General features: G+C 51.3%; 3 protein-coding genes across 7 annotated transcripts in view; 2 read left to right on the top strand and 1 right to left on the bottom strand.

The window, feature by feature from the left end:
• LOC146345368 (uncharacterized) overlaps positions 1-5253 on the top strand; it is a 45512-nt gene extending 40259 nt beyond the window's left edge. Inside the window, exon 2 of the mRNA XM_084860101.1 lies at positions 1884-5253. Coding sequence (XP_084716227.1) covers positions 1884-1911 — 28 coding nt within the window. The 3' untranslated portion in view covers positions 1912-5253. The remainder of the gene's footprint in view (positions 1-1883) is intronic.
• Positions 1-15344, bottom strand: part of LOC146345367 (uncharacterized) — a 32172-nt gene extending 16828 nt beyond the window's left edge. Inside the window, exons 1-3 of one of the 3 annotated variants that reach the window (XM_084860042.1) lie at positions 14613-15344; positions 13843-14005; positions 2004-2206 (exon numbers count right to left, since the gene is read on the bottom strand). In XM_084860042.1, the coding sequence (XP_084716168.1) occupies positions 2004-2100 (97 nt within the window). In that variant the 5' untranslated portion in view covers positions 2101-2206; positions 13843-14005; positions 14613-15344. Of the gene's footprint in view, positions 1-2003; positions 2210-13842; positions 14006-14612 lie in introns of all 3 variants that reach the window. The other 2 variants (XM_084860040.1, XM_084860041.1) reach the window with 2 other exon arrangements.
• Positions 2126-23271, top strand: LOC146345366 (uncharacterized). 3 transcript variants are annotated; one of them, XM_084860056.1, is made up of 3 exons: positions 2195-2268; positions 14057-14193; positions 15457-23271. In XM_084860056.1, the coding sequence occupies exon 3, from the start codon at positions 19400-19402 to the stop codon at positions 21536-21538; it is 2139 nt and encodes a 712-aa protein (XP_084716182.1). In that variant the 5' UTR covers positions 2195-2268; positions 14057-14193; positions 15457-19399; the 3' UTR covers positions 21539-23271. The 3 variants fall into 3 exon arrangements, with proteins under 3 accessions (XP_084716181.1, XP_084716182.1, XP_084716180.1); XM_084860055.1 differs by having other exon boundaries at positions 2126-2199; positions 14057-23271; XM_084860054.1 differs by having other exon boundaries at positions 14057-23271.
• Positions 23272-26495: the final 3224 nt, after the last annotated feature.

Genomic DNA, 26495 nt, shown 5'->3' with positions numbered 1-26495 from the left:
ATTTCCAGCCCTCGCATTTCTGATGGAAGGCAAAGGAAGGGAAAGTGCACTCCATTAGGAACCACCCCCTCATGGTGTCCTAGGAAGGAACGGTGAGGAATTTACTGCCTTGAGGTGCTGTGAGCACTTTGAAGCAGCAGCTTCCAATACTTTCCCCTCCTTACATTACCTGAAGGAAGGAGTGGGGAAAGTGCACTCTGTTGAGAGCTTTTCCCTCAAAGCACCCTCTGACACTTCTCCTACTTGCCTTTAGCAAAGGGGCAGTTGCTAATGAGTCATTGACCCAATTTGCATGATCAGCGGCACCCACCATGGCTTAAGGCACATGCCACCCTAGTAACCACTGGAAGGAGGGTAGGAACATCGGAAGCTGCTGTATACTGAGTCATACCCTTGGTCCATCTAGCGCAGTATTGTTGACCCTGACTGGCAGCAGCTCTCCAGGGTCTCAGGCAGGGCTTTTCCCAAAACTACCTGGTGATGCCGGGGATCGGAACTGGGACCTTCCTCACGCGAAGCAGGAGCTCTGCCATGGGGCCATGGTCTCTCCCCTGACGCGCGCATGGTTCTTGTTCTGGCCTCAGCATATGTCAGGCGGTGTGTCTATCCACACACAGCTAAATTCATATCCTGTCTAAACTTCCATGTAAATCAATCTTCAGCTTGACTGAAAACATGACTTGAACAGCGAGCAACTAAGAAATGCAGGGGATCGAATGTGTAACTGTAGAAGAAGGCTGAGTGGAAGCTGAAGCAGGTTGCAATGTAAGAAATGGTATGGGTGAGCTGAAGAGGCAATGCAAGGCTGTGCCTTGCAGGCTGTAACCCGGAATGGCAGAGGACCAGGCCAGAGGAAGGCCTGCTTCTACTGAGGAAGGACAGGTGCAAATGGGATGAGACATTCTCCCTGGAGCGATGCATGACAGCAGAGAGCAAGGCCTGATCAGCTGCTGATCTATAAAGGGAAAACTAAAGGAATTCCCCATACAAGGACTAGGGGACAATATGATAAATAACACAAAAACCAGTTCCTGCAGATCAGTACTTAATCCCAGATTGCTTGGCGGGTTTGGTTGGGGAAGGATCACCATGAGGCAGAGTCTTTAGGGGAGAACTGAGACTGAGGATACCCTCTTGTCATGGGCCCACTCCCCAGAGAAAGTAGGGGTGTATGAACCCCACTCACCGTTCCACCTGGGGGTCCGCGGGGGGGGGGAGGCGATCCGTCCCTCCCCCTGGAATCCTCCCCAGCCGGCGCTGCTCTGTGGCGAGTCTGCAGAGCCACCGTCCGGGCCCGTCCGCAGCCAGACTTCCGTCCACTGCCGGTCTGTGTCCGCAAATAGTGTCCAGCGTAGTGGACGCCATTTGCATCCTCTGTTCGTGATAGGCTATGTAAATATTTATGTAGCCTATCACAGCAAAGAGCAGGGACACAAATGGCATCTGCTACACTGGACGCCATTTGTGGACGCAGACCGGCAGCGGATGGAAGTCGGGCTGCGGACAGGCCCAGCAGGATTTCTAAAGGATCTGGCCTCATTGGAGTCTGTGGCGGATTTCTCCGCCATCCCTAAGAGAAAGGCAGAAAGCAGATGGGGTTTCTGTACAGATGGAACTGTGTGTGTGTGTGTGTGTGTGTATATTTCTCCATGACCCAAAGGCCTCCAAAGAAGGCCTCTGTGTGAACCAATTCACGCAATTGGTTCTCTTCCTATTTCCTTTCATGTATATATCTGTGGAAGGAGAAAGTGCACCTTCATGGGGTGGTTTCCCATCTCTTGCCCCATGTCTCTGTACTGGTATTGGTGTAAAGGTCAGGAGACGGCTAACAATGGGAATGAACCTCTGAAGCAGCACATTTTCCTTATTGTCTGTCTTCCCAGGGAGACGACGTTGCAGTTGAAGCTGTGAGAACCCTGCCCATTTCAATGTAGTTGATGAATGTGTGTCCCAGCTCAGAAGTTCATGTAAGAGGCATTCCCCCAGAGGCCTCCGGCTCTTACCTGGGATCAGGGAGTCACTGCGGCAGTCGTACAGCATCCCCAGCTGGAACGGGCGGCCCAGGGCTGGCATCTCCATGGAGCACTCCAATTGGGCCATGGCTCAGCTCCCCCAGGACCCTCCGCCTCTGTCTCACAGCGAGGAACAGCAGGACTGAAGGAGGCAGTACGAAGCGGAGTAGCTGAGTGACACTGTCATGTAAGTCCTGCTTCCAAAGGAGAAAAAGAACCAAAATGCAAAATGTTACAAAACAAACATTTCAAAACAGTAAGTTCCATTTCTACTTGGGAGATACATAACCTGGAGAGGACTCAGCAGAGACCAAAATGAAGTGTTAGTTGGGAATAGAAAAGCAGAACTGAAGGGTGTTTAATCAATATTAAGATGGGGGGGGCAGGTGGAGAGGTTTGAAAACGTTTCAGAAGCTGCTGTCATCATATAAGGGGGGTACTGGACTAGAAATAGTGGGCTTAAACTGAAGGAGGAATAGAAGTCTCCTCGATGTTACAGAGAACTTTCCATTCATAAGCTCAGATTCAACTGTCAGAAATGCCTAATGGAGCCAGGAGTAGACTCCACTGGTCAAATCCAGGCTTATTCATTTTTACAGAAGACCCATCAAAATCAGTGGGACGTGAGTTACTCCTGGCTAACTTAAGTCCTAAAAATGTAACCTAAAAGCCATTGTATCTGCCTTAAGCAGCATGTAGTATTGTAAGAGCTGCGCATGCCTGGAATGAGTGAGCAGTAACCCTAAGATAAGGTAGCCAGGCAAACAGCTGGCAACCAATCAAAGTGACACACTGGCTAAGGAATGCAAGCTGAGGTGATAAAACTGTAGCGTGGGAGTTGCCCAGGGTTGACTCTGCTTTTGAGCTAGGGATGTCAGAGGATTCCGCCACGGATCTCAGTGAGGCCGAATGCCAGTGCATTCGGCCCCCTGAAATCCGTGGCGGAATGAAGTCCCCCGCCACACTACCCCGCGAAAGGCCCGCGAAACAGAGCACTTACCTGGTGCCGTCCACACTGCTTCAGGAATGGCGGCCGCAGATGCGGCCGCCATTCACTTCCCCATTTTTGCAATGATAGGCTAAATAGAATCATAGAATAGTTGGGTTGGAAGGGGCCTACAAGGCCATCGAGTCCAACCCCCTGCTCAGTGCAGGAATCCAGGTCAGAGCATCCCTGGCAGGTGGCTGTCCAGCCTAGGGATGGCGGAGAATTCCGCCATGGATTTCAGTGAGGCCGAATGTACTGGCATTCGGCCCCCCGAAATCCGTGGCAGAATGGCCTGCCACCCCCCGCCTCCACCGTGGATTCCCCCCAGGACGAGGCTTACCTGGGGAGGATATTCCAGACGGCAGCGGCTACGGTGGCAGCGGCAGCGGCTGGTCTTTCGACCGGCTGCCGCAGCCGCCATTTGCATCCTAGGTATTTATGTAGCCTATCACGGCAAGCCAAGCAAAAAAACAAACAAATGCGGCATACGCAAATGGCGGCGGCTACAGCAGCTGCCATTTGCGTTCCCTATTTTTCGCCGTTTTAGTCTACGTAAATATTTACGTAGGCTATTACGGTGAAAAAAAAGGGGAACACAAATAGCGTAGTGGGCGCTATTTGCGTTCTTTTTTTTTCCCGCCGTTTTAGCCTGTGTAAATATTTACATAAGCTATTACAGCAAAAAAAGAAAGAAAAAAAATTTGCATCAGCAGCAGCCTGTCTGTGGTCGGAACTCCAGCTGCGGACGGGCCTGGCCGGCTGCTCCGCGGAGCCGCCACAGAGCGGAGCCGGCCAGGCAGGATTCCGGGGGAGAGGACTGGATCGCCTCCCCCCCGGTCAAGGATTCCGGGGGGAGGGATGGAGCGCCTCCCCCCCACCGTGAATCAATTCTGCGAAAAGGTAAGTGACTTTCGTACATCCCTAGTCCAGCCTCGTCTTGGATGCCTCCAGTCTGGGAGAGCCCATCACCTCCCTAGGTAATTGGTTCCATTGTCGTATTGCTCTAACAGTCAGGACGTTTTTCCTGATGTTCAGCCGGAATCTGGCTTCCTGTCACTTGAGCCCATTATTCCGTGTCTTGCACTCTGGGATGATCAAGAAGAGATCCTGGCCTTCTTCTCTGGGACAACCTTTCACGTACTTGAAGAGTGCTATCATATCTCCCCTCAGTCTTCTCAAGGCTAAACATGCCCAGTTCTATCAGTGTCTCTTCATAGGGCTTTGTTTCCAGTCCCCTGATCATCTTTGTTGCCCTCCTCTGAACCCTCTCCAGTTTGTCTGCATCCTTCTTCAAGTGTGGTGCCCAGAACTGGACACAGTACTCCAGATGAGGCCTAACCAGTGCTGAGTAGAGGGGAACTAGTACTTCCCAGGATTTGGAAGCTATGCTTCTATTAATGCAGCCCAAAATAGCATTGGCCTTTTTTGCAGCCACATCACATTGTTGGCTCATATTCAGCTTGTGATCGACAACAATTCCAAGATCCGTCTCGCTTGTAGTGTTGTTGAGACACGTATCCCCCATCTTGTAACTGTGCATTTGGTTTCTTTTTCCTAGGTGCAGAACCGGGCATTTATCCCTATTCAATGTAATTCTGTTGTTTTCTGCCCAGTGCTCCAGTCTATCCAGATCACTTTGAATTTTGTTTCTGTCTTCCAAAGTATTAGCTATCCCACCCAATTTTGTGTCATCTGCAAATTTGATCAGCATTCCCTGCACCTCCTCCTCCAAGTTATTAATAAAAATGTAGAAGAGCACTGGGCCCAGGACTGAGCCCTGCGGTACCCCACTCGTTACTTCTCCCCACTTTGAGAAGGTCCCATTGATAAGCACTCTTTGAGTCCGATTAGGTAGCCAACTGTGGATCCACCGGATCATTGTTTCATCTAGCCCACTTTGAGGTAGGGATGGACGAAAGGGACTTACCTTGTCCCGCAGCTTGCTTCGCGGTGGGGGGGAGGTGCTTCTGTTCTCCTCCCGAAGTTCAGGTGAGGGGGGGAGGCGCCCCGCCTCGCCCGGCCGAAATTCAGGCCAGGGGGGGAGGCGCCCCATCCCTTGCCGGCGAAATTCAGGCCGGGGAGGAGTGCCCCGTCTCCCCAGCCACGAAAAAAAAAAGTAAAAAAATCACACACACACACACACCCATGATAGGCTACGTAACGATTTGCGTAGCCTATCACGGGTAGATTTCCAAAGTCAGCCATGATAGGCTACGTAAATCGTCACGTAGCCTATCACGGGTGACTTTGGGGGGAAAAAAGCGCGTATGCAAATGGCGGCGGCCCATGGGTGCCGCCATTTGCGTTCCTTATTTTGGCACGTCTAGTCTACGTAAAGATTTACGTAGGCTATGGCGAAAATAAGGGAATGCTATTTGCGTTGCCATTATTTTCGCCGTAGTCTACGTAAATCTTTACGTTTTACTATGCCTCCTGGGGGGAGCGGGGGGCCGGCGGAGAATTTCCCGTCCCGGGGGGGGCGGGGGGCCGGCGGAGAATTTCCCAACCCACTTCGGGGGGCCGAATGCGTCGGCACTCGGCCTCCCGAAGATTCGGGGAGAAATTCTCCGCCATCCCTAGGATGGATGAGAAAACTATCTGGGCCCCAAAGTTGTTGAGTTTCCTTCCCAGAGCTTCAAAGTCTGATGTGATCTCTTCGTAGCTCCACTTGGCGGTATCATTTGTTCCGACGTGGATGAGAAGAAAGGGATACCTGTCAGTGGGCTTTATGAGTGCAGGCAACCTTTCAGTCACGTCTCTAATCTGTCCTCCCAGGAGACAACATACCTGGCGAGTCCACGGGTCTTCGCGACATACTTGGGTCTCGATCCCATGCAGCAAGGAGTCCCCCACTACTCCTTGTTGTTGTATGCCTGGGTTTCATCGCCTGTGCTTGGCTGACCTTCAGCCTCTTGCTCGCTCTCATGCAGGTTCCCCTGTGATTCTTCCTCTGCAGGCTGTCCTCCGGTCTCATCCGCAAGTACCTGGAATCGGTTCCACAGCTCCACTGCTTCCACTGGTGCAGAGTGGCGTCTAGTTCTTCTTCTCCTAACTGTCACCCTTTTCCAAGGAGTATCCTCTACTCCATTTTTCTTCACCTCAGCATTTCCCACTGCCTCATCTTGCTGTTGCTCTTCAAGCTTCTGGTCTGCCCTTTGCTGCTGTACTTCCCCCATTCTGTCCAAGAACTCTTCGTGTTCTCTTATTCCCTGGAGGGTCGACAGTCGCCGCTCCAGTCTACTTACTTTTTCCTCCAGCAGCGTGATCAACTTGCACTTGTTGCAGGTGTAGGCCACGTGGTTCTCAGGCAAGAAAACAAACATTGCACACACCTTGCAGGTCACCACCACTGGAGAGTCTTGTCCTTCCATAGCCCCTTTTCCCTTTTTGTGTCTAGCTTTGTGATTGTTCTAGACTAGCCTGTGCCTGCTCCTCTACTCAGTAGAGGTTAAAAGCAGAGTCCCACTTGTGTGGAAGTGTGTGTTACAAGACAAATAAATGGAAAAAAGTTAGTTAAAAAATAAAATTAAATACCAAATTAAAAAAAATGTTAGGGGCCTCCCCCTTGACCTGCCCTGCCGAACTCCCCTGGCCAACTCCTGTTTGCTCCCCCACTTCACTCGCTCTGGTCGCTCGCTCTCTGGGAGCTTGCCTGCTTCTGTAGTCCCTAGAGCAGCTGGAGCAGCTTGCTCTGCTCTGCTCTGCTCTGCTCAGCTGGGAGGCGGGAAACAGCCATTTGCGTCCCTGCGGAGGCCGTGATAGGCTACATAAATATTTACGTAGCCTATCACAGCAAAAAAAGGGAACGCAAATGGCGGCTGCCATAGCCTCCACCATTTGCGGCCCTGTTTTTTTGCCATGATAAGCTACCTAAATATTTACGTAGCCTATCACGGCAAAAAAACAGGAACGCAAATGGCAGCCGCTGTAGCCGCCGCCATGTGCATCCGCAGGCTCTGCACGCCTGTGAATGCACCCGGCCGGTGGCTCCGTGGAGGTGCCGTGGAGCGGAGCCGGCCAGGTTAGGATTTTGGAGGGAGGTGCAGAGCACCTCCCCCCCCACCGCAAATCACCCCTGCGAAAAGGTAAGTGACTTTTGCACATCCCTATTTTGAGCGTTTGCAAACAATAAAATCGAGTTGGACCCAGCCTGAAGTTGACTCTCCTCTTTGGGGCAAATTGGACTAGCCTCCAGGGGGCAACACTAGCAATTTGTGCAACAGTCCCATTGATTTCAATGGCTCTGGTCTAAGTATGCCTAAATGTGGATCCAACCCCATGAAGGGAAGTCTGAGAAAATTGGTACATTGAATATTTCAGGGATTGTTAAGGACAGCTGTGAGGAGAAACACTGAGTACATCTGTAAGAAGTATTAGAGGTCAGGAACAGACTAACTCCACTCCACCTCAACTGTTAAAATGGGGGTGGGGGTGGAAATCAGGCCAATCCTGGGCCGATCTGTCTGGTTCTGCAGCTCTGACTCCCCCGCACACCAAGCTACCCCTAACCCCCCAAACATCCCCCTTCTCTTGCTTGGGCCAGAGCAGCCACAGTGGTAGAAGCTGGGGGGGGGGGTGCATTCCACTGGTAGGAGGCACCAAAGGCAGAAGGGGCATGGTCAAAATACCAAAAATACCAAAAAAAGTATCCGTATATTGTGGCTCAAAGTTCTTATTGCTAGTAACTGAGACTTAGGAGAAGAAATGTATCCTTTTAGAGTGGGGAAAAAACTACAAAAGCCAGGAAACCTTCAAACACACATGGATTGGGGAAAATGGGGGGTGATCATGTAGAAAACCCCAGAGGGCTGGATTGGGACCCCAGGAGGGGACAATTTGGCCCACAAGTCTGAGGTTGAACACCCCAGTTTACAGGGTTGTTGTGAGGATTACAGATAGATAATGCATGTGAAGTGTGTTACCTGGCTTGCTTAGGACAAGCATCTCTATCCACACCTGAAACCTACTTCCATGTTCAGGCCCCTTAGGAGCAACAGATGGCCAGGGGAATTCAGAACAAGTCTTAGGGAAGCCTCTTCCCTTTGGAGGCCCTTGGCTATATTTGGGAATGTGGATTGAGCAGATAAGCCAAAGGCCCAGAACTCCAGCATCTAAGATAAAAGTTCAGGACTTTGATGCCTCAGGACCATCTTTGGCCGGCACCTCCTTCAGTTGTGTATGCTTTGATGCTTCAATACACACACACACACACACACACACACTTTTGCAACCCTGGGAATGTGGTTAAGAAACTGAGGCGGTGCTCTCTGATCTGCCCTGCTTCAAAGGCTACCCCACATACAGCACAATGCAGTAGATGTAGCTGGACATCACTAATGTATGGATTACAAGTGTACTCCCCCCCCCCCCGCCCCAACACACACCCCTTGGCTTGTAGGTAGTTTTTCTTTCTGGATCTCCTTTTCTTTTGCTCTTGTGTGGGCAAAGCACCACACACGAGTCCATACAATATAGTGGGCAAAGCTCTACACATTTATTGTACATTTTATACAATATATAGTGGGCAAAGCACTACACAATTTGTATACTGTGGTGCAAATCAAGCCCAAGATGAGGCATCTGAGGGGTCTTGGCAGGGGCAGAGGTGGGCGAGGTGCCGGTGGGACCAGCAGCACCAGTAGCCGGCTGGCTCTTCCCCAGCCCTGGTGTAGCGGGGCAGCAATGTGCGGAGGCCAGCCCCAGTGCCTGGCAGTCCCTGCTTCAGGAGGCGGGTGCAGGCTGCAGCACTCTGGCCAAAGGAGCAGCCAAAAGAAACCAATTAAACAGCCAGTGCACAGTCCCGTTGTGGCCACCCATCCCTTCCTTCCATTGCAGAGGGTGCAAGGCAATTGCTCAGGCTGGGTGGTGGCTGCTTTCTCAATGGGAGAGACACAGAGGACTCTGTGGGGCGACGCGACACACCCCTCCCATCCCCCATCTCACCAGCTAGGGTTTATTTATTTGATCGAGCATTTCTAGAGCACCTTTCATAAAACATCCCAAGGCAGTGTACAAAGAGCAACAACATATAAACAAGTAAACCATCTAAAACATACAACATTAAAATAATCTATCATCCAAATAATCATCCAAATAATAAAATACAGCCATGATCCAGGTCAACTAAGATCAAATATCAACTACTACCAGGATTTTTGTTGTTGTTCAGTCGTTCAGTCGTGTCCGACTCTTCGTGACCCCATGGACCATAGCACGCCAGGCCTTCCTGTCCTGTGCTCTCTCCCGGAGCGTGCTCAAGTTCATATTCATTGCATCCGTGATGCTATCTAGCCATCTCATCCTCTGCCGTCCCCTTCTCCTTTTGCCTTCAGTCTTTCCCAGCATCAGGGTCTTTTCCAGGGAGTTTTCTCTTCGCATTTGGTGGCCAAAATATTGGAGCTTCAGCTTCATTATCTGTCCTTCCAATGAGCAGTCAGGGTTGATTTCCTTTAGGATGGACTGATTTGACCTCCTTGCAGTCCAGGGCACTCGTAAGAGTCTTCTCCAGCACCACAGTTCGAAAGCATCAATTCTTCGGCGCTCAGCCTTCCTTATAGTCCAGCTCTCACAGCCATACATTACTACTGGGAAAACCATAGCTTTGATTATACGGACCTTTGTCGGTAAGGTGATGTCTCTGCTTCTTACTATGCTGTCTAGGTTTGCCATAGCTTTCCTCCCAAGGAGCAAGCGTCTTTTAATTTCATGGCTACAGTCACCATCTGCGGTGATCTTGGAGCCCAAGAAAGTAAAATCTGTCACTGCTTCCATTTCTTCCCCTTCTATATGCCAGGATGTGATAGGGCCAGATGACATGATCTTAGTTTTTTTTAATGTTGAGTTTCAAACCAGCTTTTGCACTCTCCTCTTTCACCCTCAACAAGAGGCTTTTGAGATCCTCTTCGCTTTCTGCCATTAGGGTGGTATCGTCTGCATATCGGAGGTTGTTGATAATTCTCCCGGCAATCTTAATTCCGACCTCTGATTCATCCAATCCGGCATTTCTCATGATGTACTCTGCATATAAGTTAAATAAGCAGGGTGACAATATGCAGCCTTGTCGTACTCCTTTCCCAATTTTGAACCAATCGGTTGTTCCATGTCTGGTTCTTACTGTTGCTTCTTGACCCTCGTACAGGTTTCTCAGGAGACAGGTAAGGTGGTCTGGTACTCCCATCACTTTAAGAATTTGCCACAGTTTGTTGTGATCCACACAATCAAAGGCTTTAGCGTAGTCAATGAAGCAGAAATAGACGTTTTTCTGGAATTCTCTTGCTTTCTCCATGATGCAGCGAATGTTGGCGATTTGATCTCTAGTTCCTCTGCCTCTTCGAAACCCAGCTTGTACTTCCGGTAGTTCTCGGTTCGCATACTGCTGAAGCCTAGCTTGTAGGATTTTGAGCATCACCTTGCTGGCATGTGAAATGAGCGCAATTGTGCGGTAGTTTGAACACTCTTTGGCGTTGCCCTTCTTTGGAATTGGAATGTAAACTGACCTTTTCCAGTCTTGTGGCCACTGTTGAGTGTTCCAGATTTGTTGGCATATTGAGTGCAGCACTTTAACAGCATCATCTTTTAGGATTTTAAATAGCTCAGCTGGGAGACTGTCATCTCCGCTAGCTTTGTTGTTACTAATGCTTCCTAAGGCCCACTTGACTTCACTCTCGAGGATATCCGGCTCAAGTTCAGTGACCGCACTATCATGGCTATCAGGGACATTCAGATCTTTCCTGTATAGTTCTTCTGTGTATTCTTGCCACCTCTTCTTAATCTCATCTGCTTCTGTTAAGTCCCTGCCTTCTTTGTCCTTTATCATGCCCGTCTTTGCACAAAACGTTCCCTTGAGATCTCCAATTTTCTTGAAGAGATCTCTAGTCTTTCCCATTCTGTTGTTTTCCTCGATTTCTTTGCATTGTTCATTTAAGAAGGCCTTCTTGTCTCTCCTTGCTATTCTCTGGAACTCTGCATTCAGTTGGGTATATCTTCCCCTTTCTCCCTTGCTTTTCGCTTCCCTTCTTTCGTGAGCTACTTGTAAAGCCTCATCAGACAGCCACTTGGCTTTCTTGCATTTCTTTTTCTTTGGGACGGATTTCGTTGCTGCCTCCTGAACAATGTTATGGACCTCCATCCATAGTTCCTCAGGCACTCTGTCTATCAGGTCTAATCCCTGAAATCTATTCCTCACCTCCACTGTATATTCATGGGGGATATGATTTAGGTCATACCTGAACGGTTTAGTGGTTTTCCCGACGTTCTTCAATTTAAGCCGAAATTTTGCAAGAAGCAGCTCATGATCTGAGCCACAGTCAGCTCCAGGTCTTGTTTTTACTGACTGTATGGAGCTTCTCCATCTTTGGCTGCAAAGGACATAATCAATCTGATTTCGATATTGACCATCTGGTGATGTCCATGTGTAGAGTCGCCTCTTGTGCTGTTGGAAAAGAGTGTTTGCTATGATCAGCATGTTCTCTTGGCAAAACTCTATTAGCTTTTGTCCTGCTTCATTTTGTACACCAAGGCCATGCCTGCCTGTTATCCCGGTGATTTCTTGACTTCCTACTTTAGCATTCCAATCCCCTATGATGAAGAGGACATCTTTTTTTGGTGTTAGTTCTAGAAGGTGTTGTAGGTCTTCATAGAACCGATCAACCTCAGCTTCTTCGGCCTCAGTGGTTGGGGCATAGACTTGAATTACTGTGATGTGGAATGGTTTGCCTTGGATTCGTACTGAGATCATTCTATCATTTTTAAGATTGTACCCCAGTACTGCTTTTCCCACCCTTTTGTTGACTATGAGTGCTACTCCATTTCTTCTAAGGGATTCTTGCCCACAATAGTAGATATGATGGTCACCTGAATTAAATTCGCCCATGCCTGTCCATTTGAGTTCGCTGATTCCCAAGATGTCGATGTTCAATCTTGCCATCTCATGTTTGACCACCTCCAGCTTACCTTGATTCATTGATCTGACATTCCAGGTTCCTAAACAATATTGTTCTTGACAGCATCGGATTTTCTTTTCACCTCCAGACACATCCACAGCTGAGTGTCCTTTCGGGTTTGGCCCAGCCGCTTCACTCTTTCTGGCGCTACTTGGAAATACCCTCTGCTCTTCCCCAGTAGCATATTGGACACCTTCCGACCTGAGGGGCTCATCTTCCGGCGTCATATCTTTTAGCCTTGTGATACGTTCCATGGGGTTTTCTTGGCAAGAATACTGGAGTGGGTTGCCATTTCCTTCTCCAGTGGACCACATTTTGTCAGAACTCTCTGCCATGACCTGTCCGTCTTGGGTGGCCCTGCACGGCATAGCTTATGGCTTCACTGAGTTACGCAAGCCCCTTCGCCACAACAAGGCAGTGATCCATGAAGGGGACTACCAGGATTAAACACCAGCAAAGGCTGGGGTGTATACAGGAGCCCTCAAAAGCCATTGGAAGATCACCTATGTCAGCCCCTGTGAGTTCAGGGGGAAGGAAGGCCTTTCTGCAGGGATGGTCCCACCACAGAGAAGGCCCATTTCCTGGTCGACGCTTCATGTACCTCTCCAAACTGTGGCACAACCACAAGGGCCTCCCCAGCTGCCCAGAGTGATCTAGCAGGAAGGTAAGGGAGAAGAAGCTCCTTCAGGCGTAAGCTAGATGTGAGCATAGAAAGAACAGGAAGAAGCAGGTTTGGAGACTAAGAACGGAACAAAGAGTGGGGAAGAGGCCTGGAATGAGTAGAAGGAAAGAGTCTGCCTTGTTGGGGGGCGGGGGTGGTGGTTTCTAGCTGCATTGTTGGGGACTTGAGTTGAAGTTGCTGTTATCCTGTCTCTTGGAGAGTTCCTCTCCCTATGCCCAGGATGCGTATTTCCAGATACACTCCATAGTTATAGGAATGCTGGGTAAGCAGTGACCCTGAAACGTGTGCACCAAGTTGGGGATGTGGGGAGCATGTGACAATATTCCCAACGTGATGGTAGCTAATACTCATGAAACAGGCAGCAGCATCAAGCCAAAAGGCCACATCGACAGTCATAAAACAGCAGATCATATGCTAAAAGCTGGCTGGGATTTTTTTTTAAAGGTGTTTTCATTAGAAATCTAAAAACTAGCAAAGAGGGGGGCACAATTTCCATGTTGCCACTGAAAAGGCCCCCTTCTCTTGTACCTGCCCAGCTATCCACCCACGGATGGATGGGACAGAGAGGAGGGCTCCAAGGCCAGTCATAGAGGTTCACTAAATTAGTTTGGGGGCCTGGTATTGTCACCCACAGCGCTTCTGTGGAAGGGTCTGCCCCTTTTAGGTGGTCTAGTCCACTCGACACTATGCCCTCTGTGACACACAGGGCAACACCTCCCCCAGTCCGCCCTTCCCTGTCCTTCCAATAGAATTTATATCCAGAGATGACCGTATCCCGCTGGTTCTCTCCACTCCACCAGGTTTCTGTAATGCCCACTATATCCAGGTTTTCCTTTAAAATCAAGCACTCCCTCTCTCCCATTTTGGCTCAGAGGCATATAGCATTTGCATAAAAACACCTACACACGGTATCTCTCCCCAGGTGCCTCTGGTGCATGCATCTTTTGCTAGGGGACGTTGGCCCCCCGGATTGGCTGTTATGTTTTGCCATGTGCTCCTGGCCTATTTCCTCCGCTTCTACATTTGGGCAATCAAAAACATTTTCATTTTCATCCCCTTGGGATGATTTAACCCGAACCGGATGCTTCCCAGCTCCTGCCGGCTTTCCCCCAGGGTTGAGTTTAAAAGCTGCTCTGCCCCCCTTGTTATGTTTACTGCCAGCAGTGTGCTGCCTTGAGGAGGCCGAAGGCAGGATGTGAATGTAATAAAAAGTTTTACTTTAAATGTCGTCATGGTTAAAATAACCAGGTGGAAGAGCGCCGTGGGGATCATGTTCTCCACATTTTGGATGCGGCATCTGTCATGCTGGGATGACTCCATGGTTCGCCATTCTCCAGGAGACTCGCCAGAAGTCAAGCATCGTGGCTTGGGGAAGGGACCTCTGGCAGTTAAATTGGGAGAGAGAACATTTGATTCCTTTGCTCTTCTCTAGATTCCGGTGCAGGAGGGAGAGCTGTGGGAAGCTCGCAGGGGTGCAGCTCTTCCTTCTCCTGATCTGCAGCTGTATCCATGTTGCGGTGAAGCCGGAGCTCAGCGGGCCGAAAAGGCCGGACATTTCGATGAGAAGGGGTAATGACAACATCATCTCCCCCCCCCACACTGCCTCCCATTGAGCCCAGGCTGGCCCAAGGCTCTTGGCTGCCTGAGGCAAAGGACAAGGTGGTGCCCCACCCATTCCAGGTACAAAGATGGACGGGGCGGCAGCCGGATTTTGCTCCGACGCCGGTGACGGGACAGCGTCCCCCAGCCCCACAGCACCTTCCAGGCACCCCTTCCAGCCTGCTCTGCTTTGGCTCCAGAGGCTCCTGGTTTTCTGAAGCAGTCTGAGGACCTCAGGGGCAGGGGGTCTTTCCCGGCCCTTTTGGCAGGGATAGCAGGACCTGCACGGGGGTCCTTCTGCCCAGAAGCCAGGTGCTCTTCCCCTGCCCTCGGTGGAGCCTTTCCTGGATGCTGCCCAGTGTCGAGAGGAACAAGGAAATGCCCCCTACCTGGGTGGCTGTTTCCTCAGCTTCGGCAGACAGAACTTGTGCCCTGCATGCTGCTGCTGACTTGGTGCTGGGCCTGCGCTGGTCTGCCAGCCTCTCTGCAGCCGCTGTGGAAGGGGCAGAGTGCTGTGGAAAGAGAGGGAGGGGCGGCGTTGCCCAGAGGCGGGTGGCTGCCTTTGAAAGAGGAACTAGGAAGCCCAGTGCAAGGTCATCTCCTGAACAGAGAGCGGGGAGGGGGAGCGGGGAGGCGGGAGGGGAGGACGGGCAAGACAGGAGTGGAGCCGCAAGGCCAGCCTGCTTCCGTCTTGGGCACAGAAGTCAGGATCAAAGGCGGCAAGGATGTTTCTGTCTTCTTGACTCAGCTTTGGGGAAGAATCTGTCCAACTGGGGAGCTGATACAAAACGTACGTACGGGAGAAAATCCCCAAAACAGATTTGCGCAGCTCGTCACGTGAGACACACTTAGCCATTCCAAATGGTGCAGAGACAGAGCGCCAGGGAATCAGCCAGGGTCAGTACCAAAGACAAGGTCCAAGTCCGTTTATTGCAGTCCATAATCAGACTGGAGGCAAGCTCAGTCAGCAGGCAGAGGTCCAAAGGCCTGGAGCTCCAGAGAAGTATTAGGTAATTAAGTGAATTAGGGAAATGAAAGGCAGGCGTCTGGGAGCTGGTGCAGAGACATTGCGCAACACTCTGTGCCTACCGCTGAAGGCTTGCAGCCCGCACCTTCAGAGCCCCACCCAGAGCACAGCAGACGACCATCAGCGCAGCCTGAGAAGCGGGCTGTGCGTGGGCGGCGTCTTGCTCATGAGTATTCCAGTCCTCAGGAGGGCTCCTTGTTCCTCAGGTGGACACTTCTGCTTCTGGCGGCTGGCTGAGACTGCGCCTTCAGGCAGCCACGCTCCCTGGGACTAGCTAGGTGCTGTTCGGTGCCCACCTCTGATTCTGAGGGGGGCTAGCTCAGCTGTGCCTTGTGGGGAAGGTTCCTCCACCATTCTGAAGAACAGGACTGGCCACTCTGCACTGCTGGACTGGTGAGAGAAAAGAACTGAGGGGAGAAGATTGTTCCACCGTTTACAGCTGGCTGGTTGCTTGCTGCCTGTAACACCCCCCCCCCCATCTCCCAGCATCCTGCCTTGCATCGGCCTGCGCTGACTGCAGAGTGGGAGGGAACACCTGGCGAAGTTTTCTCCAGCCAACCGGAGCAGAGTGCTGCCTCTGAGCCTTGAGACCTCCAGGCATCGTGGAGACTTAAAAACTGCCCTGCTACGAGGTGGTGGGCTGCCCCCGACAGGGGCACCCCCAAAAGGGTTGACACCTAAGGGGGTGCCCCCCTTTGGTTTGCCACGAGGGCGAGGGCACCTTCTATCTGCTGTTCCTGTTTGGTCTGCTTACATCCTGGTCATCCATTGACTGCCTGTATTGTTTGTGTGAGTGAGGTGTCCCTGAGTGAGAGCAGGGATCCCCTGACAACAGCAGTTTTTCATATGTTATCGTCGCCTGCCCTGGGTGAGAGACAGGGGATAGGGGCTTCATATCCCACAACTGCTTCTGTGCCCAGGGTGGGAGCCTGTGGTAGCTTGAAGTGGAGCTTCCCCTGGGTGAGAGCCGGGGGGTGGGGGGGAGAACTGCTGTGCCACCTTCCAGGTGAGATAGAATGAGCATGAAACAATGGAAGATGGCTACATGGCTAGGAAATAGCACTTTACTTGTTCTCTGCTTTATTTGGTTGAGTAACAAGCCTGATGTCCTAACTGTGACCAGTGGCTGGTTACAACCACAGTTACAAACTGTGACTGTATTAGTTTAGTTGGGAGTGATTGTTGAATGAGCGGAGTGTATGAGTTGAATGGTTGACCGTATATTTGAATGGTTGGGTGGCTGTGGAGAGAGTGTGTGGGTATTTTATGGCAGTAAGGATGTGCCTAGGAGACTCTAATGTGGGGACCTATGGAGGAGGCACCACTATTCCAGTGACTTGGGGCAGAAGGAGATACGGCAGGAGGAGGGGGTTGGGACATCAAAGTAGAACAGGCCACAGGTGTTTATACACCATTACCCTTCTACCTCCCTCCTCTAGCTCTCATGTAGCTGGTGGCTCTTCCACTGTGCCCTCCTGTCTTGTGGTGCTGCTATTTAATGCCAGATTGATCTGCAATAAGACCACAGTCATTCACGATTTAATCGTGGATGAGAGGGCCGACCTGGCGTGTATCACTGAGACTTGGGTGGGTGAGCCGGGTGGAGTTAACCTGACTCAGCTCTGCCCGCCTGGGTACTCAGTGCAGCACCAAGATAGGTTGGAGGGCTGGGGGGGGGGAGTTGCTGTGGTTCATAGAACTTCCATCTCTATCACCAGAAGACCACTCCACCTTGGAGTGGGCTTTGAGGGGTTGCACCTGGTGTTGGGCCATAGAGACAGATTGGGGATGCTGCTGGTGTACCGCCCACCCTGCCGCCCAGCATCCTCCCTGACTGAGCTGGCAGAGGCAGTCGCAAGTGTGGTGTTGGAGGAACCCAGGACCAGGACGGTGGTTCTGGGTGACTTCAACTTACATCCTGAGGTCGTCTCCAGAGTTCCAGCTCAGGACTTCATGGCCTCCATGACAACCATGGGGCTGTCTCAGTATGTCATCGGCCCAACACATGAAGCAGGGCACACCCTTGATTTGGTTTTTGCTCCAAGTTGTGAGATGGGTAGTCTGAAGATTGGGGGGCTCCAAGTAACCCCATTGTCATGGTCAGACCATCTCCTGATGAGATTTGAACTTACGGCATTACTTACTCTCCTCCCACGGGGGTGGGGGGCCTATTCGGATGGTCCGCCCTAGGAGACTGATGGAATCCAATGGATTTCTGAATGCTCTTGGGGATTTTCCAGTGGAGAGAGCTGGTGATCCAGCCGAGGCCCTAGCCTCACTGTGGAACAGTGAGATGCGGGGGGCCATTGACATGATCGCACCTGAGTGCCCTCTCCGGCACTGTGGAGCCCATTCTGCTCCCTGTTATACTGGGGAGCTGCGGTCAATGAAACAGGCTGGATGTCGGATGGAGCGCAAATGGCGCAAGACTCCAAGTGAAGACGACCGAGTACGCTCTAGAGCACATAATCGTGCCTATTGTGTGGCAGTGCGGGCAGCAAAGAAGGTTTATTTTGCTGCCTCCATTGCGTCCTCAAGTAGCCATCTAGCGGAGCTCTTCCGGGTGGTCCGGCGGTTGTTAACATCTTCTCCAGTAAATGCGGCCCTGGCCCCGTCGAGGACCCACTGTGACCTTTTTGCATCACACTTTGAGGACAAAATCGCTGGTCTCCGCAGCGACCTTGATGCTGTTGTTAGTGCAGTACTAGTTGAGGTGTCTGATGCCACCATCTGCCCAATTTTTTGGGATCAATTCCAGTTGCTACGGCCTGATGATGTGGACAACATGCTTGCAATAATGCGACCGACCACGTGCCCTCTTGATCCCTGTCCCTCCTGGCTAATAAAAGCTAGCCGACGGGGTATGACTGGGTGGGTCCAGGGAGTGATAAATGCTTCCCTACAGGAAGAGGTAGTCCCTGCTGTCCTTAAGGAAGCAGTAGTGCGGCCACTCCTGAAGAAGCCCACCCTGGCCCCAACGGTATTAGACAACTACTGGCTGGCTGAGGTGGCCTGGGAGAGCCAGGGCCTGCAGGAGAAGCCACCACCACCATCACCGGGGAAGAGGCGCGCCTGCTGCTGCTGGGCCTGCTGCTGCTGCCGCCGCTGCCGCCACCGCCACCAGGCCTTCCCTGTGGACTCCTGCCTGGCATTTTTAAGGGGATTTTAATGGTTTTGTTTGTTTGTTTTATTTTGTTGGGGGGGATTTTGTTGTGTTTTTAGGGGTGGGTAGCCTGCCTGATAGGCGGGAGCGAGGGGGCATGTGTCCGCCTGATGGAGGCAGTGGGGGGAGTGTTGGGGGCCAGAAGATACCGAGGCTGGGCGGCAGGCGCTGGCGGAGCGCTAGGGGCAGGCCATGCCAGGTAAGGGGAACAAGGGAGAGATGTGTAGTATCTGTCCCCTGCTCCGGGCCTGTCCAGAGCCAAAGGATGGCTGGGGGAGGCGTGACCCCATCTTCTGGCCTTCGTTTGCTGCTCTGCAATGCCAGGTCTGTTACCCAGAAAACCTCCCTCATCCATGACATGATCCTGGACGAGGGTGCAGACCTGGCATGTATTACGGAGACCTGGCTGGCCGAGGCTGCTGCTCCAACCCTTGCAGCCATGTGCCCAGCCGGATTTTCGTATGCACAGCAGCCGAGGGCTGGGGATCGGGGAGGGGGAATGGCTGTTATCTACCGAGAGTCCTTGGTCTTCACCAGACCCCCTCTCCGGGAGACCAAGGTTGCTGAGTGCATGTACTGGAGGTTGGGCCCGAAGGGCAGTCTGGGGATTCTCCTCATGTACCGTCCACCCCGCTGCACGACTGACTCCCTGGCCGAGGTGCTTGAGGTGGTCTCTGATGTGCGTGTACAGTCCCCTAACTTACTGGTGTTGGGGGACTTCAACGTACATTCGGAGGCCATCCTCACAGGAGCACCTCGGGACTTCATGGAGACCATGGCCTCCTGGGAGCTGCACCATATTCTAACGGGGCCCACCCATGTAAGCCGGTCATGCACTAGACCTTGTGTTTGTTTCTGGAGAAGCGGGGAGTGATCTGGAAGTCGGGGGTATATCCACCACCCCCTTGTCATGGTCAGATCACTATCTGGTGACGTTGGACTTCTCGGTTCCACAACCCCTCCGCAGGGGTGGAGGACCCATTAAAATGGTCCGCCCCAGGCGTCTTATGGATCCAAATGGATTCCTGAACGCGCTTGGGGATTCTCTGGGGCATGCCAACGGCCACTTGGTCGAGACCCTGGTGGGTGGCTGGAATGCCGCAATCACTGGGGCATTAGATCGGGTGGCTCCGAAATGCCCTCTCCCCCTGAACAGGGCTCGGACTGAACCATGGTTCAATCCGCGGTTAGAAGCTCTGAAACAGGAGGTGAGACGGCTAGAGCGCCGGTGGCGGAAGTCTCGCTCCAAAGACGATCAGACACGGGCTAGAGCTGTATCTTCAGCCTATCACGTGGCGGTGAAGGCAGCAAAAAAAGAATATTATGCTGCCTCCATCGCGTCTGCAGAGTGCTGTCCCAGGAGGCTGTTCCAAATGGTCCAGAGCATGGTCGGTCCTGTGGCTCCGGAACCACTGGAGCATTCTAAGGCCTCCTGTGAGGCCTTGGCAAGGCACTTTGCAGATAAAATTGATCGGATTAGGAGTCTTACTCCGCACGCTGTGGATACAGTTAGTGAGCAAGAGGTGGCCTGTGGCAAACCGGTTTTGTGGGATCAGTTCCAGCTTCTTTCTTCTGATGAAGTGGACAAGGTGCTTTCATCTGTAAGGCCGACCACCTGCTTACTCGATCCTTGCCCATCTTGGCTCATTATGGGCTGCAGAGAGAGACTGGGTGCGGGGATCAGGGCAGTGGTGAACGCCTCCCTTGAGGAGGGAGTGATGCCATCAGCCCTCAAGGAGGCAGTGATAAGACCGCTCTTAAAGAAGCCCTCCTTGGATCCTCAAGTTCTGAACAACTTTTGCCCAGTCTCAAATCTGCCATTTTGGGGCAATGTGATTGAGCGGGTGGTGGCGGTGCAGTTGAAGGCACACTTGGAAGAAACTGATTATCTAGACCCATTTCAATCGGGCTTCAGGCCTGGGCATGGGACAGAAACGGCCTTGGTCGCCTTGGTGGATGATATGAGGAGGGCTGTGGATAGGGGTGAATGCTCCTTCCTTGTTCTCCTCGACCTCTCAGCAGCTTTTGATACCGTTGACCACGGTATCCTCCTGGACCGCCTGGAGGGGTTGGGCATTGGAGACACTGTATTGCGGTGGTTCCGGTCCTTCCTCTCCGGCAAGTACCAGAGGGTAGCACTGGGAGAGGAGGTTTCGGACCCGTGGCCACTCACTTGTGAGGTGCCACAGGGTTCCATCCTCTCCCCGATGCTATTTAACATCTATGTGAAGCCGCTGGGGGCTATCATCAGGAGGTCTGGGGTGCAGTGTCATCAATATGCGGATGACTCGCAGCTCTACCTCTCATTCAAATCTTCACCAAGGTTGGCCGTAGAATCCCTGTCCAAATGTCTGGAGACGGTGAGTGGCTGGATGGGGAGGAATAAGCTGAAGCTGAACCCTGACAAGACCGAGGTACTTTTGGTGGGAGACAAGAGGAGGCTGGGGGATGTTGACCTGTTGTTGAATGGGGTACGGCTACCCTTGAAAGACCAGGTCTGCAGCCTGGGGGTCATTTTGGACTCCCAGCTGTCCATGGAGGCTCAGGTGTCAGCTGTGAGCCGGACAGCGCTGTATCAACTCCATCCGATACGGCGGCTGCGCCCCTTCCTTCCTGACCATCTGCTCCCATCGGTAGTACATGCCCTGGTCTCCTCTCGTTTAGACTACTGTAATGCGCTCTACGTGGGGTTACCCTTGAAGACGGTTCGGAAGCTGCAGCTGGTACAGAACGCGGCAGCTCGCCTGATTAAAGGCAGCCGCCGGCGAGATCACATCACTCCAGTGCTGAAGGAGTTGCACTGGTTACCAGTTGTTTTCCAGGCCAAATTCAAGGTGTTGGTTTTGTCCTTTAAAACCCTATATGGTTCCGGCCCAGCCTATCTTAAGGAGCGCCTCCAGCAGCACCAGACAGGCCGCTTAACAAGATCAGCCTCGGATGGCCTTCTCTCTGTCCCATCAGCCAGGACAGCTAGGCTGGTGGGGACGAGAGAGAGGGCCTTCTCTGTGGTGGCCCCCACTCTGTGGAACTCCCTCCCTAGGGAACTCCGTCATGCCCCCTCTTTAATGAGCTTCCGTCGTGCATTAAAAACGTGGTTGTTCAGGCAGGCATTTGGGGTGGGTTAGGGTATTTTTTAAAAAAAATTATGGTAGAATTTTATTGTTTTAAATTGTTTTATGGTATGTTGTACATCGCCCAGAGTGGCTGGGTGACCAGCCAGATGGGCGATTAATAAATTTAATAATAAATAAATAAATAAAAAACTACCGCCCAGTCGCAAATACCCCTTTTCTAGGGAAAGTACCTGACAGGGTTGTGGTGAACCAATTGCAGGCACTCTTGGAGGATACTGATTATCTAGTCCCATTTCAGTCTGGGTTTCATTCTGTTTACGGGACTGAATCAGCCTTGGTCACCCTGATGGATGACCTTCATCGAGAGAGGGACAGGAGGGGTGCAACCCTGTTAATTCTGCTCGATCTCTCATCAGCTTTTGATACCATTGACCGTGATGTCCTCCTGGATCGACTCCGTGGGATGGGTATTGGAGGCACTGTGCTACAGTGGTTCCGGTCCTACCTGCGGGGCCAATTTCAGAAAGTAACATTGGGTGACTTTTCCTTGGCCCCTTGGCAACTGAGCTATGGGGTGCCGCAGGGTACCATCCTGTCCCCAATGTTGTTTAACATCTATATGAAGCCACTGGGAGCAGTCATCAGGGGATTTGGAGCTAAATGCCATCAGTATGCTGATGACACGCAGCTCTATCTCCCTGTGACATCTGAATCAGGGGAGGCCGTGCAAGTCCTGGGTCAGTGCCTAGACTCAGTGATGGGCTGGATGAGGGCCAATAAACTGAAGCTGAATCCTGACAAGACGGAAGCCCTGTGGATAGGGATGTCAGCAAATTCCACCACGGACTGAAATGGGATCGAATTCCCTTCAGTCTGTGCCACGGAATCCTCTGCGGAACGGCACCACGAGGTCCTGCGGAGCCAGCAGTCATGCAGCTTTTTTTGGGTCATCCGCACAGAGATGCGAAATTTTCGTAAATAAAAACGCAAGGTAGTATATTCCAATAATAAATATGAAAGTTTTTTTTTTTTAATGAATTGTGCTCACTGCCTTGTTTGTGGGTGTTCTTTTTCCATTGAAATCCTCTGTCTCTGTTTACTTTCAGCCAAAACACTTCCTCCTCCCGGGGCTTCCCAAAACAAGGCTGCCCTAGGTGCGCCTGAGCAATGCACTCTTTGCTTAAAGCAATGCTGTTGGAAAGAAAGAAAAAACCTTTTAAAATGACCATGCCAGGCTGGAGCCCTGCACGAGTATTATTCCCTCTGCTAGGCTTTCTATTTCCACATTCAGCCTTGTTGGTGACGCTGTGAGGCTAAAATGGAGAGGCGAACCAACTCTGTGCATGTCTACTCAGAAGTAAGTCTTACTGAGTTCAATGCGACTTACTCCTACACATGTCAGCACCCCACTTGCCCCCAGCTCAGCTTTGTATTTCCACATCCAGCTCATTAGCAAACCTCCTGTTAGTTATCTCACTGGGTGACTTTGGGTTGGACTCTCACCACTATCCCACACTTCCGTTATGAAACTCATAAAGAAAAAGAGACAGTATAATGGAAAGTTCTTTCTGAAGCAGTCACACTTCACTTGTACAAATGCAGCATGAAGGGAAAGATAAGCAAGCTTCTCTTTGTTTGAATAAAAAGCACACTCTGCACATGCTCAGGGAATGGACAAAATGAGGAATATGAAGAACTATATTCTTTGTGTGTGTGTGTGTGTAATCTCCCTCCATCCAGCTGTTCCCTGGGAAAAAAAAACACCCTTTCACCCAAGGGTCTTCTGAGATAACTAACAGGAGGTTTGCTAATGAGCTGGATGTGGAAATACAAAGCTGAGCTGGGGGCAAGTGGGTGCTGACATGTGTAGGAGTAAGTTTCATTGAACTCAGTAAGACTTACTTCTGAGTAGACATGCACAGAGTTGGTTCTCCTCTCTGCTCAGCTTTGTATTTCCACATCCAGCTCAATATCAGACCTCCTGTTAGTTATCTCAGAAGACCCTTGGGTGAATGGGGGGGGGGGTTTCCAGGGAACAGCTGGATGGAGGGAGATTCCACACACACACACACTAGAAGAATATAGTTCTTCATATTCCCTGAATGATTGATTGATTGATAGATATCAAAATATATATATATCAAAATATATATATATATATTTTACTTTGCCATGATAGGCTACGTAAATATTTACATAGCCTATCACGGTTAAAGACAGGAATGCAAACGGCGGCGGCTACGACAGCCTCCATTTGCTTCCCTGCTGCCCAGCGGCCGGATGTCCGGCTGCGGGCGGAGCTGGCCGGTGGCTCTGCGGAATCCCCGTGGAGCGGAGCCGGCCGGGCAGGATTCCGGGGGGAGGGACGGAGCGCCTCCCCCTCCACCGCGAAGCAGATCTGCGAAACGGTAAGTGACTTTCATACATCCCTATGTGGGGCTGCCCTTAAGGCTGGTCCGGAAGCTGGAGCTAGTGCAGAATGCAGCAGCTCGGCTGTTGTCGAGAGCTGCTCCTTTTCAGCGTGTAACTCCTTTGCTGAGGGAACTGCATTGGCTGCCTATTCGCTACCGGGCCAGGTAGTACTAGTGTACAAATAGGGGTGTCAGAGAATTTCTCGCCGAAACTTCGGGGGGCCGAGTGCCAACGTATTCGCCCCCCCCCGAAGTAGTTTCGGGGAGAAATTCTCCGCCCCCCCCCAGGATGGGACTTACCTTTCCCGAATGTCGCTCCCGGTGGCGGGTCGCAGCGGCGGTTCGGCAGGGCTTCGACAGGGGCGGGGGCGGCAGCCGGTCTTTCGACCGGCTGCCGCCGCCGCCATTCCAAGAAAAGTTAAAAAAAAAAAACAACGCCCCCGTGATAGGCTACGTGACGATTAACGTAGCCTATCACGGCTAGATTTGCAAAGTCAGCCGTGATAGGCTACGTAAATCGTCACGTAGCCTATCATGGGTGACTTAAAAAAAAAAAAAAAGCGCGTATGGCTAATGGCGGCCCCCATAGGGAGCCACCATTCGCGTTCCTTATTTGGTCGCTATAATCTACGTAAAGATTACGTAGACTACGGCGAAAATAAGGGCAACGCAAATAGCGTTGCCCTTATTTTCGCTGTAGTCTATGTAAAGATTTACGTAGACTACAGCGACCAAATAAGGAACACGAATGGCGGCTCCCTATGGGGGCCACCATTAGGCGTACGCATTTTTTTTTTAAGTCACCTGTGATAGGCTATGTGACGATTAACGTAGCCTATCATGGCTGACTTTGCAGATCTAGCCGTGATAGGCTACGTAAATCGTCACGTAGCCTATCACGGGGGCGCTTTTTTGTTTTTTGTTTTACTTTTCTGTTGAAGTTCGTGGCTGGGGAGACGCGGCGCTTCTCCCCGGCCTGAATTTCGGCTGGGGGCGAGGCGGGAAGTCTCCCCCCCGGCCTGAATTTCAGCCGGGCGAGGCGGGAAGACACCCCCCGCTTGCATGAACTTCGGGGGGAGAAGCGAAGCGCCTCCTCCCCACCGCGAAAAAAGCTGCGGGACAAGGTAAGTCCCTTTCGTACATCCCTATGTACAAAGCCCTAAGCAACTTGGGACCAGGATACCTGAGAGAGCGCCTCCTTCCCTACCAACCTGCCCGGTCACTGAGGTCATCCGAGGGCATGTTCCTGGTGGTTCCACATGGACCTATGGCCTGGTTGGAGTCCACCAGGAGAAGAGTCTTCAGTGTGGTGGCCCCCTTCCTGTGGAATTCCCTGCCTTTGGGGCTCTGGCAGGCGCCAACATTGTGTTCTTTCCGGTGCCTCCTGAAGACGTTGTTCTTTCAAGAGGCCTTCCTTGCATGACCAGCCATGGTTGCTGAATTCCACTTCATTGGGATTTGTCTTTTTAAAAATGTTTTAATTTTTTAAAACTCTTTTAACCATTGTTTTATTCTTATCATGTTGTTCACCGCTCCAAAATCTTCTTATGAGGAGCGGTATATAAATATTGTAATAAATAAATAAATAAATAAAATTCTGCCAATCTGCCTCAAGGGTATAGGCAGCTCCTCCTTTTGGCTCTGGTGCTGTTGAGAAGAATTCAAATGCTAGGAGTCCATGCCTTGTTCTTCCCTAGAATTAGAAAGGAAAAGGAAAAGAAGTAATGCATTTCATACAGTGTGGTGTTGGAACAGATCAACATTTTCTCCCAGCTCCCAATGTAAAAATCACCTGTAAAAATCACCAAACCTGTGAATAAAGAGAATGTTCCCCAAAAGCGCAAAAGTAGTTGTGTTGACTATAAGAAAATTTCCAAAATCCAGAGCAGAGCAGAACACAGCAGAGCAAGCTGCTCCAGCTGGTCCAGGGACTACAGAAGCAGGCAAGCTCCCAGAGAGTGAGCGAACAGAGTGAGTAGACAGGGGGAGCAAACAGGAGTTGGCCAGGGGAGTTCAGCAGGGCAGGTCAAGGGGGAGGCCCCTAACACTTTTTTATTTTTATTTTTTATTTTTTTTGACTAACTTTTTTCCATTTATTTGTCTTGTAACACACACTTCCACACCAGTGGGACTCTGCTTTTAACCTCTACTGAGTAGAGGAGCAGGCACAGGCTAGTCTAGAACAATCACAAAGCTAGACACAAAAAGGGAAAAGAGGCAATGGAAGGACAGGACTCTCCAGTGGTGGTGACCTGCAAGGTGTGTGCCATGTTTGTTTTCTTGCCTGAGAACAACATGGCCTACACCTGCAACAAGTGCAAGTTGATCACGCTGCTGGAGGAAAAAGTAAGTGGACTGGAGCGGCGACTGTCGACCCGCCGGGGAATAAGAGAACACGAAGAGTTCTTGGACAGAATGGGGGAACTACAGCAGCAAAGGGCAGACCAGAAGCTTGAAGAGCAACAGCAAGATGAGGCAGTGGGAAATGCTGAGGTGAAGAAAAATGGAGTAGAGGATACTCCTTGGAAAAGGGTGACAGGAGAACAAGAACTAGATGCCACTCTGCACCAGTGGAAGCAGTGGAGCTGTGGAACCGA

Source organism: Heloderma suspectum, chromosome 5 (assembly GCF_057233095.1).
Source record: "Heloderma suspectum isolate Gila_16-S chromosome 5, 16-S_ref, whole genome shotgun sequence".
In the NCBI taxonomy this organism is placed as follows: Eukaryota; Metazoa; Chordata; class Lepidosauria; order Squamata; family Helodermatidae; genus Heloderma; species Heloderma suspectum.
This window is presented reverse-complemented; position numbering and strand designations above follow the sequence as displayed.